This window comes from Pollicipes pollicipes, unplaced genomic scaffold (genome assembly GCF_011947565.3).
Source record: "Pollicipes pollicipes isolate AB1234 unplaced genomic scaffold, Ppol_2.1 Scaffold_7231;HRSCAF=8579_pilon_pilon_pilon, whole genome shotgun sequence".
Classification (NCBI taxonomy): Eukaryota; Metazoa; Arthropoda; class Thecostraca; order Pollicipedomorpha; family Pollicipedidae; genus Pollicipes; species Pollicipes pollicipes.
Genome location: NW_023597034.1, coordinates 1,586,349 through 1,599,664, shown reverse-complemented (window position 1 = coordinate 1,599,664; position 13,316 = coordinate 1,586,349). Strand labels below are relative to the sequence as shown.

General features: G+C 47.8%; 1 protein-coding gene across 3 annotated transcripts; it reads left to right on the top strand.

Annotated features, from left to right (window-relative positions):
* The first annotated feature begins 155 nt into the window (after nucleotides 1-155).
* Nucleotides 156-13,111, top strand: LOC119109540 (progranulin). 3 transcript variants are annotated; one of them, XM_037233192.1, is made up of 4 exons: nucleotides 156-260; nucleotides 9,280-9,477; nucleotides 9,854-10,167; nucleotides 12,747-13,111. In XM_037233192.1, exons 2-4 carry the CDS (start codon nucleotides 9,288-9,290, stop codon nucleotides 12,777-12,779), a joined length of 537 nt encoding a protein of 178 aa, XP_037089087.1. In that variant the 5' UTR covers nucleotides 156-260; nucleotides 9,280-9,287; the 3' UTR covers nucleotides 12,780-13,111. The 3 variants fall into 3 exon arrangements, with proteins under 3 accessions (XP_037089087.1, XP_037089088.1, XP_037089086.1); XM_037233193.1 differs by lacking the exon at nucleotides 156-260 and adding an exon at nucleotides 4,430-4,535 and having other exon boundaries at nucleotides 12,750-13,111; XM_037233191.1 differs by lacking the exon at nucleotides 156-260 and adding an exon at nucleotides 4,430-4,535.
* Nucleotides 13,112-13,316: the final 205 nt, after the last annotated feature.

Genomic DNA, 13,316 nt, shown 5'->3' with positions numbered 1-13,316 from the left:
TTGGGACCAATTTACCTTTTAATTTGTTTAGCAAAACAAGTTTTGGGAATGGGATGACGATGGACAGCTAACTGACAAAATGCACTTACATTTGAAAGGAGAGCACAATCTCGATGGTCTATTTAAAAATGGTGGCGTACATAACTCCTTGTGCCTATTATTGCGCATTTGTTACATTGTTCAAACTGCAAAACAAAAAATCACTCATTGACTCAAGCTTTTTGTTGATGTTGGTTTGGGGTCGTCCGCCTGGGCATTAGGTAAATAAACAAGTTGAGTTTAGAGATGCGTTACGTATGTCTTTGCGTGGGTGTGCTTAAAATATGTGGCCATTTTAGGTAATAGCAAGATACCATGACAATGCTGATGTCATGAACCTTGCTCAATTTTGTGCATTGCAGTTCCCATTCAGCCGGGCGCACGAGCACAAATAGTAATTTCCCATTGCTCGCCAAAGCAGCTACTGTCATGCTTTTTCATGCAGGCAGCATCACATTAGGACTGGCTGACACTGCATACCATTGGTAGCAGGTCTTCTGTGGAGATGGGGTGGCACCATCATTTTTATCAGCTACCTGTGTTGTCCCTCTGTTTTTTACACACTGCCCTAGGAGTAATACTTGATGTTGGTTAAAGCTGGGATGAAGGAGTGGGGCAGCTGCTCAGTCTGCGAAAATCATCCTCTTGTGGGACCTTAAGGTGACATTGAGACACTTGACCATGGCAATGCATGTGCTGAACTTGGCCAGGCCAAATTGTTGTGAATGTTAGTTTTTCATGGAAAGAGGTTTTCAGTATTTTTGTTTCAGATAACCTTTCCAATGCAATAATTCTTTAAGACATCAAATATTACTTAAGTTAGTAGCAACTGTCAAAGATCAGAAACCACATGAAGCAGACCTTGTTGCATGAGCCCTGCACCCCACCACCAGGAGTTTGGGAGGCAGGTGATCTAAACAATTAAGCTACTGGGTGAATGCCATTTTTTCATGGTGTACCCACAATTCTTTCTGCTGCTGACAAATCAATTTGGAGGGAGCTCAGGTTGTATATTATTCTGACTTTGTACCTTATGATAGAAGTTTTTTCATCTTACCTGTGTATCATATGATGGTGACTCACTTGTGACTTCTCATCATGTCATGAAGGTATTCAGGTTTCAATACAAGTTTGAGAAGACCTTTAAGGGAGAGATGATGCCACTGCAGAAATTTGGTGGCAGGCATCACATGTACCAGCAAAGTTTGTTGTAGAGATAATATTAGCATTTGGTGCAACTTTTGTGTGTCATACCTGTCTCAGGTCCACAGCCATCTGTGTATATGCCAATGGAGAATCTGCCAGTGTCATTCACATCTTAGACCTGCAAATATGTTAACATCCTGATTTATGCCTGTGGACTCCTTCCAGCCATTTCTGAATCACCCTGGTAAACAGGCCCCAGTTAAGACCCTTTATTGTTACTCAGATTAGACCCCTTATTGTAGGCACAAAGGTCTTATGTAGCTAATATTAGAAAAGATGCTGATGTTGGCATGCTAACAATGAACTCCTACCAGCATCCAGAATGGTTCCACCACCTATGTCCCCATCTAGTCATGAAGCTTCAGTTCTTTCCTTGAATATTTTTGTGTCTTGTGATGATCAAAATTCATGCCCATAGTATTTTTGATAGTGCTGCAGTAACACTGCTGAGTGCTGTTCATAGACCTAAATAGTCTTAAGATTTCACCATGGCATGGTTCTGAAAAATGCCCTGAAGGGAGGACACTCCCTTAAGTGTTGTGTGGCTTCTGCTGCTAGCACCAGTCTTGAAACTAATTGTCTGAATTGACCATTAGTCAGGAGATGTGGCCGCTGAAGGGCAGCTTGCCCAGGTGTGTTATTACTGAGCTACCCTGTGAAGGGATACTCAGTTACCTGCCCAGTGGCATTTCTAAGGGGATCATCCCTGTCTGTGCAGATGCTGCTGACATCTTTTGGATGTTTTGTGAACTACACAAATGGTTTCGCAAAGACCGAAATGGTAATCACCTAGTTTTATTGCCTGCTCTCGCTGGGCAGGCATCACATTAAAAACAATTTCTAAGTGGGTCTATTGGCTCCCTTTTTTTTAGTTTGATGTTCAGCTTATCACGTGATAAGGTAAAAGGATGCTGCAATCACAACATCATAGAGACTGTAAGAGAAATTTGGAGCCAACAAATGTATTCATGCCAAGCTAAAATTTGCAAGTCGTGAATTAGCAAGATAAACAGTGCATGCAATGTTCTGAGCTTTTTTGGTCACTTTTCTAGTGGTGATTTTGCCATATCTAGCAATATGCAACAAATAATGAAATGAAATTATGTTCAATCTCAGCCTTTTTTAATGTTATCCACTATAATGTCCAGGAAGTAAATATGAATCAGTGGGGCCAGTAAATCCGGTTCTCCAGCGGCCCCCACACGCAATTCGTTGTCGCTAATCCGTCGCCCTTTGATCCCTGAACCCAAACATCTGACCTTCCCAATCCATTTGCTAAGCCTGAGGCTCTTGGGTGCTGGTCGACTGACGCCCATTTCGGTGCTGATTTGCCGATTTTTAGTAAGGCGAGGGGCAACAGGCAGTAAACCCCAACCCCGGATGAAATAGCATGACAAGAATATTGACATCCCTGCCACCCAAGTGACCAGATATTGACGCACTGCTGTGGTGACAAGGGTGCAGTCACCTCTATGCCCGCTCAGATTTGGTCGAGATTCGATGGATGTGTCTGGGCTTACTTAACTTTGTATAGCTTCCATTGGTTTCGCATCACTCACCCCCGAAACAGAAACAGCCCTTTCTTACAGTCGCTGCCAGGAAATCAAAGTTTTCCTGGTTTTTGGATCGGCCCCGAGGTGTCCTTTACATGACAGCGTAACTGTGGGTTGTTAGCAAAGGATGCAATCATTTGACAAATTTTGATCATTGTGGATGGAAAGCACTAATACTGGTATGTCCCACCATAGAACAGTGGAGACTTCAGTGGCAACCTCAGTACAGTTTCTTGTAGTCTTGTGTAGCCAGCCTCAGCCGCTGCCCTGTCGAAAATGTTCCACTCTTAGTGGAAGTTAACGCCACATTCCACTGGCATGCACCACATAAAGAGCACGTCGGTGGGACGTGACAGCAAAAGATGCCATGAAATTGTGATGTTTGACTCGCGCTGTGTCCCCATTTTTGATAGCTGCACTGCTCGTCCCAGTAACTGCCTGCATTTCCCCACGTTCTTCCCTGTTTTTCCCCTGAGTAGTGCAATACTGCTGGACTCTAAATCACCAGACTCCGTAATCACAAGCCCTCGGCTCGAATCCGGGCCATGCCAGTGAAGCACTTCATGCGACGCGTACATCACGGAAAGCTGGATAGCATCCAGTCCCTCTCAGGACTCAGCGGACACCTGACGACGGCTTGATGATTGATTGGCCGAAATGGTTACGTCCTAATGGCTAAGACACCAGACGAGCATTGTGGTCCGAACAATTAGTACATCCGTTAACGGGACATGTATGCTTGCGTTATTGTAAACAGTATTTGTAACCGGAATGATTGCCAAGTTCAAAGATAGTTAATAAGGTCGTCGAAAATGGTTAGATCGGGTGACATTATTTTTACTGTTTGCGTGTGTCCGTGCTTATGTGTGCGCTTGTAATTCAATTATATTGTACAACCTGGCGATCTGACTATCGTAATGAGTCCTAAGGTAAGAGACCGCTCGCTTATTTGAGGCTAACGCTGCCAGGCGTTACCTGACCTTGGCTTGACTTTTAACTTTGGATACATTTTGATTGGTTGTGAGATATGGAAAAGCCAACGCTTTCGATTGGTGCCCGTCGCAAATCTTTCAGAAGGCTTCTGGGATGCAGAAAAGCCAATGCTTTTGATCAGTGCCCGTCACCAGTCCTTCATAATGCTTCTGGGATGCAGAAAAACCAAACCTTGCCGTTGGTGCCCGTCGCATTTCTACCAGAAAAGAGCGTGCTCTAGCTACAGTACAATCGGACTCGCCCCGTGACGTGCGGAATCACAGAACTGAGCTTAAAGAAAATGTTCATGGACGGGAAAAAGCAAGGCTTACACGGTTATCATTTGTTGCTTTTGGCTATGATGGGTTGCCTCCACAGTTATGGGGGGTAAGGCTTAACGCGTCCCACCCCGGGCAGTGCGTGCTGTGGAGGTGCACTGGCGGCACCAGAAAAACTGGGTTTTCACAACTTGCACATTGCGTCCATTGCTTTGGTTCAAACACCGGCGAACTGGTAGAATTTCACTTCATGAGCACTGCCCAGAAAATGCCCTCCTGGCAAGCTGTTAGCGTTATTCCGGCGCCGGGGCGGGAGTGGACTGGGCACACCGTGGCGTTTTTGCTGACTGCTCTGGCTGGTATCGCCGGGCCGCTGACTCATGTCCGGCCGGGCAGCAACCGCACCCTTTGTTTACAAGTAGTCTACCGAGCGCTGTGCCGACAGGGGGACAAGGACTGCGCGCTCTCACAACCACCAGCAGGAGAGGTGACTTCAGATGATAGTGTTGCGTCATCACCGGGTCTCGCTCTGATTGTTAGGGACGCGCGATTATGTGCCACGAGGTGTGGTTTCCTGTTATGTCTGGTGTTGTGGTGTGCTCCAATGTGATTGCCTCAGCCACATGCTCATGCCGTGTCGCAGGCATGCGCTGTCAGTCGTCGGGTTCAGCTGTTGGTCTTTCTATTGTCGTGATGTGTTCAGCCTGTATGGAAGGTTAGCTGGCTTAAGCTAGTTTCTGCCACTGTGTTGTCTTATTGGTTGCAACCGATGGGCACTGGCATGACCTGGAGGAAACTGGGGAGGACAAACGAATTTACGTTTTTAGCAGGCCATGATTAAGTTAAAGAAACCCATTTCCGTTAAGTCAAGCCTCAACAATACTCTGGTAGCGCAGCATAATGATCGGATTACTGGTTGTAATGAGTGTGACGTTGCTCCAAGATTAGAAAAAATAACTGCCTTATATGACGCGCGAATGATCGGTACCAACGTTTTTAACGAAAAAGCAGCATTTTACCACTGTCTTCGGCAGTTTCTGACAGCTTCTGTCCCAGCTGTTTCTGTCAGCCAGATTTGGCAGGTGAAGCCCAGTTTCAAAGCCAGAGGCAGTTTTGGTCGGCCGCTGACGACTCTGCTGCTCAGTTTTGGTCGGCCGCTGACGACTCTGCTGCTCAGTTTTGGTCGGCCGCTGACGACTCTGCTGCTCAGTTTTGGTCGGCCGCTGACGACTCTGCTGCTCAGTTTTGGTCGGCCGCTGACGACTCTGCTGCTCAGTTTTGGTCGGCCGCTGACGACTCTGCTGCTCAGTTAGGTCCTTTGCATCGGGGAGTTTTGTTAAGCTGGCTTTATGTAGATGTGATACATGACTTGATAGCGCACTGTATGTGAGATTCCAAGGATTGTCTCCAGTCGGTCAACGGAGGCCTACCTGGCCTTAGTCGCGATGAACCGGAGACAATGGGTCAATAAAAAGTCGCTTGTTTAGAGGTACCGGAATGGCCGAAGCCGATAGACTACATCATTTTATGCTCAAATCAGATTGCAATGTGCTCTAGTGCCTATGATTTCCACCCCAGGTTTCATCTTAAGCCAACCTCTGGCTGTAGCATTATGGTGTGGTAAGCCGCGCGAGGCCGTTTTGTGTACCGCCTCCCGCTCCTGGAGCGCACGGTCATTATTCCATTAGCGTTTGGGGCCCGACGCGGTCCTCCCAGGGCTGCGCCGTTGACGTCGGCTGGAATGGCGCCAATGATGCGGGAGTTACGCCTTGTTGCGCCTTGGAAATGTCCTCTGAACTTTGTGGGATGGCTGCTGCGCAGTGCTCCCGGCACCGCAGACGCGTTGGACAACGGGTCAGATCCGGGGAAGCAGGGATCTCACCACCCAGCGAAGGAGACATCCTAAATCTCACGCGAACGGTCCCCAGTCGGGAGGACAGTCGTCTTTAAAACTGAGTTTTTGTTTGAAGCTAATGAGTGCCCGCATGCTTCGTGCCTGAAGCTGTTCTTGATGGTCGGCAGTTACACCGACAGCGGTGTGGTATAAGAGAATGTTCCAGTTTTGAGGTCGCCTAAAAAAAAGAAGTAGCCGCGTTTTCGAGGTGAGTTGTCTATGATAAATCACGAAGTCAACAAGTCTAGAAAACGTCTATTTCGCAGTTTATCGCACTTCTGGTTTGAATTTTAACATTGTGGCAAGAGCGGTATATGCATGACTCGCGATTTAGCGCACTGCTCGAATTGGTCGGTTTCTGAAGATATTGGCTTGCGCCTAAATTTCCCGAACGCTGAACTCTGTTAGCTGTTCCCGAACACTGAACACTATAGGTTTGAACCAGTCCTTTTTTCACGTGTAAATTTTTGGCATATCTGCGACCTCTCGTCCAAATTCATGACTGCTCTGACTTGCGTTACTTCTATAGGTCTAGAAAAATCATTTGTCGACGATATGTTGTGGGTGCCTCAGTTCCTTCGCACGCAAGTTTCCAAACGACTCACAGACTGTGCTAGCCCAAGCCCCTCCCTAATAAAGCCCAAAAATCCTCGGAAGGCACATTTTCTACGATTCATAGGTTTTTGCGTGAGCGCATGACATGGAACAAATCTTAAAGTGATTTGTCTTACCGTGACGTTCTTAAAGTGATCCCACTTATAGACATGTCCTATTTTTTAAAAATTCCGACAGAAACATTGTGTAAGGAGGGCGTTAAAACGAGGCATTATTGCCACGGAAACAATCATGTTTCGGATTATCGTTCTCGTCTGGTGTATTGCTATTCAAACATCGTCTTGGCCAGTTAAACGCGAGAAACACAGACCAGTTGGGTGTCATTTCGTTTCCCATCCGTGCCGATCGGCCAGCGATCGGTTCTTCCCGGTCAGCCCCATTGGTAGAGCACTAGATTCTGAATAAGTGTATCCTGGTTCGAACCCCAGCAATCCCAAGGAGAGGATTCGGGCTGTGACCCGTAAATAACTAAAAGCCAGATATCATCCAGTTCCCACGGCTCCATAACCAACTGAGAGCCGCCGAAGATTGAACACCCACTCAGGCTGGGTGAGGCAACTTTAGAATAACAAAGAATGCACTTTAAGTCGGCTGCAGCAATGGCGTTCTGCGAAGAGGGAATAGCCCCTTCACAACCGTGATTGTGAGCGCCATGATTACGATGACGGCTCGCGCTCTTAAAATCAGAAAGTCTGCAAGTCCGTGACGTGTATCCATGCATTGCTGCAACGCCTGCCACCTTTTGGACGGTGTCTTGAAACAGCCAATCGCAGGGATATGCAGGGATATACATATGCCGCCGGATCCCCGAGCTGCCTCGCAACTATCGAAGGCGGCGTAAATCGTAGCCAGCCGGCCACCCGCACGAGTTGTGCGAGGCGAGCAATCGCACTGGTGGACAAGCTATCACCGGCCCAGATCGCGCTAAGACTTTACGGCAGGCTGTCCTGCAAACGAATCGGCGCTAACGCTAACATGCTGCAGACTGACAAGATGTGCAATGTTGGGTCGCAAGACATAGAGCTAGGGAAAATCAGTGTGAATGCACTATCCGGTTGGGCACCAAAATGGCGACGCACGCCCGTGATCTGCTGTAACTGCCTGCTCAAAACAGTACGGCCTAGCTATGTCATAGACTAACAAGTAGCATGTGGAATCCGCTGGCTTCCAACCCACGCTCCGCACTTGTTCCATGCGAGTTCGTAATATCCTATACTGGTAACCCTTTGCCAGCAAATCTAAGACCGCACACTTGTGGGAAGTGGGACAACGCGTATAGTGGCTGACAGTACGAGCTTTTTCTCATGATTATGCGATGTTAGCTTTCACGTGAACGTCGAAGAACTGGTTAATTTAAGTTTCATTGTACTTATAGATTTGTGTCCGAACACTTATTTTTCGAATTACTGGACGAGGAGCAGCAGTCTTGTACTTTGGAAATGTCAAAATGCAAGCCTGTAAAAGCGTTTCGCGTTCAACTGTAGTACGTGATTGCAACAATGTCTTAAAAAACGGAACGTGAAAGATAGCATGAGAAAAAAATTTGAAGCTGATAAGAACAAGTGCCTGAAAATCAGTGGCGCTTGAAGTCGTACCATGTGGAAACGACTGAATTTGTAATTAAAATTTGATGAGTGAGCTGTAATTTGATGCCGATATGCAGCAATCGATGAAGCAAACATCAAGGCAGCCGAATCTCTCAAAACATCTGTAAAACACAGAGTTTACGGAACAGGGCCTCGGAAACTTTTATATTGCTATGCATAGAAGCCTTAAGTGGTCGAATATGTCGCGGATGTTGTCGCAGTACCTCTGATCTTGTTTCGATTAGCTCTCAGCTTCCCATAGCAAAAGATGTCGCTGTCTTTAGCCGAGTTACTTTTTATTGTAAACATGCGTGCGGTACGGGCTTGACCATACTGTCCTTACTGTCCATACCGCCATATTGGGAGTCATGTTGTGCAGGCATTTGCTTAAGTTTTTGTTGGAACTACATCCGGTCCTGCCGTCACTCCTTCCAGCCTTAGGGATTTGTTGTTGAGAAAATGTCACAGGGACAGTTTTTAAGTTTAAATGTGTAAAACATCGTCTTCATACATCCTGCCAGATAGGAAATATCGTAGAGCAAACAGAAGGTAACCTGACAAGAAGATGAATCATCAGCGATCAAAACGAATTGAAAGGCACGTGACAGCACCGAACATCAAAGCCGTTTTGACCACCTGTTCTTCAAAACTGCTTGCAAGTCTTGTTTTAATACTTCACTCATTTTTGAGCATTCGATCTGTTAGTAGACATCCAGTCTCACCAGTATCGTGGATTACCAGATCGTTCGGAATAAGGTAGATTATAAAGGCCGACGATTCTTGGTTGTGGGCCGACTAAAAGGAAATACAAAACCGTCTAATAAGGTCTTGGGCTGGTCTGAAATCAAGGTGTGAACTGGTAAAAGTTGTTAAGCAGTGCATAAACCAGTCGGAAAATCCTTAAGTTGTCGCTTGATATCTATTTTTCCTGAGATAACAGCGGTGAGGGTATCTGTGTCCGTGTCCACCAGAAGTCTCCATGTAGCGGCTTGTTTGTGTCCAGCATAGCCCCAATGGAGCCGTGTTTTTTGGCCGGCAGAAGTCGCCATACAGCAGTGTGTGTCCGTCGGGAACGGTCAGTAAGTATTGTCCACGTTCGTCAGGAGTAACCAATCGGCCTTGGTTGTGTCCACCAGGAGTGAACATGCAGCTGTGCGGATTGCTGGTCATGTTGGCGGTGGGGCTTGTAGCCGGCCAGGGCCAGGTCTGTCCCAACGGCCGCCGGTGCAGCGACGGCTCCTGCTGTCCCTCCAACAACAACGACCAGCCGTACGGCTGCTGTCCGTTCCTGAACGCCGTCTGCTGCGCCGACAGGATGCACTGCTGCCCGACAGGTGGGTGGGCGGTGCCATGGTATGGTAGCGAGGAAGCGGGGGCCGTCGGTTGGTGCCAGTTGTGCGCAATCACTGGCCGATTGCCGGCTGCACCCTGCGCGACAGCAGTAGCCAGTAAGCTCGTGTGGCACAGACGGTCATGGATTGCTGTCCGCGGATGCTGGTGGCCGTTAGACTGCAGTAGCCGCGGTGTGTTGACGCTGTGTGCGAGCTTGCGCGGGCGCTCCCCGGGCGGTCGCCGTCCTGTTTCGCCGCTGGGCACGGCGCCGTGCAAAATCCTGCCAGCTGCTCAAAGCACCTGCCGTTGCGCGCGGCGCGTCCGTGCAGGTCGCGACAGCGCGCGATCTGACGCCGCCGTGCGCACCTGGCCCGGCAGGCTACCAGTGTGACCTGGCGCGCGGCATGTGCGTGCAAAGCACCTCGGCCGGACCGTTTGGCCAGCCCGTGGTCCGTCTGGGCGGCGGCGGCGGCGACGGCGGGCAGACCGGGCCGACGGTCGGCGCAGGAGCCATGCTCCAACACAAGTGCCAGGACGGCAGCTCGTGCGCCGACACGGCCACCTGCTGTCAGATTCCTAACGGCAGCTACGCGTGCTGTCCCGAGAAGAACGCCGTCTGTTGCGAGGACCACATCCACTGCTGTCCGGAGGGCTCTGTCTGCGACGTTGCTGCGCGCACCTGCAAAGACAAGGTTAGCGATTCGAGGAAAGGTCAGCCTTCGTACCTCTCCGACGGTCCTCATGATTGTCGGCGTATTAACTTCAGACCGTCCCTTTGCCAGTATGGCGGAGGCAGACGGAACTTTTTCTTTGGATGAAGCCAGGCATTGCTTGCTGGAAAGGATACAAAGTAAACAAGAGACTGATGAGCACCAGGCGTGGAACACAGTTCTGAATCAATTACTAAGACGCAATAATCTTGCTGCGTTATTGCATCAAATTTTTCCATTGCAATAGTACATTGCATTGCAATGCCTGGCTGTTGTAGTGAAGTCTGCATGTTCATTTATCGATGCATCGTCATTATCCTGTACGCAACGCACGTTTCGTCGTTTTCTGTTGCTTTAGTGGCATGTTCCACATTTGAGGATGTTGCGGCAAGCATCAGATGTGATGAAGTAAGGTTCCTCATAATTATTGGTATCCCTTTAAAGGGAGTTTTCACATTTGTATGGAATTTTGAACTGAACTAGGCAACTTGAAGATCATTCGATTCAGTTCACAGCCCTGCCCTTCTTAAGATGTAAAACTTTATAATTACTGAAGTATACACCCGTGAAGATGTGCGTAGTTTTTTGTGCAGACTACTTCAAGATTACCCAGGCATTCATGAAGTCATAACAACGTCATTTCATTCTGCCATTCCACTAGCCATACGGCGTTTAAGGTCAAGAAATATAATTGTTCAGTCCCTCATATCTGGCGTTCGTGAGCATAATTTCCACATATATCGGCCGTCAATTGGCTCTCAACTCAACCTATGTTGTGCAAACTGTGCAAGATTCTAACACGTTAGGTTGTTTGGATTAGAGCGCTTTCGGTCAGAAATGATATTTTCAGAGGGATGAGATGAGGTAGATTATTTCATTGCTATGAGATGAGGTCGATCATTTCACGGCTATAAGATGAGGGCGATCATTACAGGGCTATGAGATGAGGGTGAATGACTTGCAATCAAATAACATGAGAACAGCGCAGTAATCGAGCATGTGAATATAAGTACGCATCTTAAATTCACAAATAAATATGCGAGAACTCCACGAGAGAGGGCCAAAACACGAGTACCCAACGATATTTGGTTCAGCACACTAGCACCACCGCGCGCCACTGCTCGGAAGATCGAAGGACTACATGTGAGTGTTGTCATGCAAACGTTCCGTGAGGCAGTCGGACAAGCCGTATTGAGGATCGTATTTACTAAATAAGGAAATGCGATTTCTATATGGAGAGAGAAGTCTTGAGAAATCTTGTTGTCCAGAGCAAGCGTTTTCACTTGAAAGTGTACTATTAGTTATAAGTGAGCTAATTTCATCACATCTGATGCTTGCTTTAATATCTTCAATTGTGGAGCACTCCCTTTAAGTGGAAAAGACTGCTCTTGACAAAAAATTTTATTTCAGCAAATAAGCTCCTCAATATGTCATTGATTGCGTCATGGAACGTTTGTATGGCGTTAAGAGGTGTTGCTATACTCGCCGTGCAAAATTTTCACCCTAGCGTTCTGTTAGTATTCTTCATTAGCATTCTGCTAGCTTTTACCTGACATTCTTCTGCTGCTGTTTCGATAAAGGCATGTTGCCAAAATATGAACTCGTCTATTTCGACACTCTCCTGGTTTTCTCCGAGGAATAAAGCTGTTACTATTGTCTTATCTATGTGATAAATGTTCTTCGTAAATGCATTTAACACCTGACTAGCACTTCACTTGTAGCACTTCAACTCGCTGAGAAATGGCGGCGGCGGTGCTAGACGTGTCTGCTGAAGCAAATATCGTTTTAGGCTCCTGGTGTGCCCCTCTATCGTGGCGTTCTTGTATATTGTGAGTCGCCGTGAGTTTAAGGTGTTTACTCGCATTCACATACTTGGTTATGACACCATTCTCAAGCTGTTGGATTACAAACCTGATTTCCGTAACATCTAGTACCCATGTCCAACTTATATTGTCAGCACAAAAAACGCAATTCGTTTTCGAATCTTACACTGCCTGTGCAGCATTGGTTGAGAGCCAATGGAAGTTCGTGATATCTGGAAACCGCGCTCACCGGCACCAGGCATGAGCGACTCGGCGATTATGTTCCTGGTCTTGAACGCCTCGTGACTAATGATGTAGCACTATTTCAGTGGCTGTGACATCATGCACGCATGAATGACCGAAATATTTTACAGCAAATAGTCTGCATATCCTTGCGTACGTGTAACTCAAAAACTAGGTTTTACGTCTTAAGAAGGACAGGGTTGTGAACTGCACCGAATGTTGTTCGGGATGGCTGCTTCAGTCCAAAACTCAATGCAAATGTGAAACATTCCCTTTAAAACGCAACTGATAAGTGCATCCAGTGTGATCCTCTACATATCATACCTGCGGCCATCCCAAATCCTGTTTATTCCAACGGGAATAGGCTGTTGTGATGACAGATCTGCGGTCGGAAGTGGTGCTGCCCGTTCCCGTAGCGCCGCACGCGCCCACGCAAACTTCAGGACTCCGGCGGGTGGCGGCGCCGGGGGGGGGGGGGGGGGCTGCTCACGGTGACCACAAGCTGTCTGTCCCCAGAAGACGCGCCACGCTGTCCTGAACCTGCTGTGAGCGGCTGCGGTGGCCGGCTCGCGCGGCTGCGCTCAGCTCGCGACGCGGCCCCCGAGCGCCGGCGCCGTCGGACCGCTACAGCCGCCGACGGTGCACGGGAACGGAGACGGGCGAAGTGACTTGCGTGGGACCAGCTGAAACAGGCCACCGTGTGCATGATTAACTGCATGTTTTCTGTGGAGTGGGTATTTTTGACGACATTTCTGGCGATTGTATGCCTTTGATGACGTTTCTGTGCAAGGTGGTCAGTATTTGCCTCCTTTAAATAATGAGCGCTGTGGGATATGGTGTTTTCTGTGTAACCTTCGCTGAAAAAGCCGGAGTGTACGGAACTTCCTAGCATTTTCTGATCATGTATGAGGAGAATTCCAGCAGCTCAAGCACGATTTAAAAATTGCTTTTATCGTCGTGTGATTTCATAGCACTCTGGTTTCAAGAAAGCTGGAGGCTTAATCGCAATACGCTTTACGAAAATAATTTTTACCCAACACTTAGGATGATATTTTCCTTCGCCTTGGTGCATCCACGGCTGTATTT

What these genes read in the sequence shown, in the direction of transcription:
- LOC119109540 (XM_037233192.1), top strand. Translation starts at nt 9,288, where the DNA reads ATGCAGCTGTGCGGATTGCTGGTCATGTTGGCGGTGGGGCTTGTAGCC. An exon ending in GATGCACTGCTGCCCGACAG is followed by an intron (nt 9,478 to 9,853) that starts GTGGGTGGGCGG and finishes CTGGCCCGGCAG; the next exon opens with GCTACCAGTGTGACCTGGCG. An exon ending in CGCGCACCTGCAAAGACAAG is followed by an intron (nt 10,168 to 12,746) that starts GTTAGCGATTCG and finishes GTCTGTCCCCAG; the next exon opens with AAGACGCGCCACGCTGTCCT.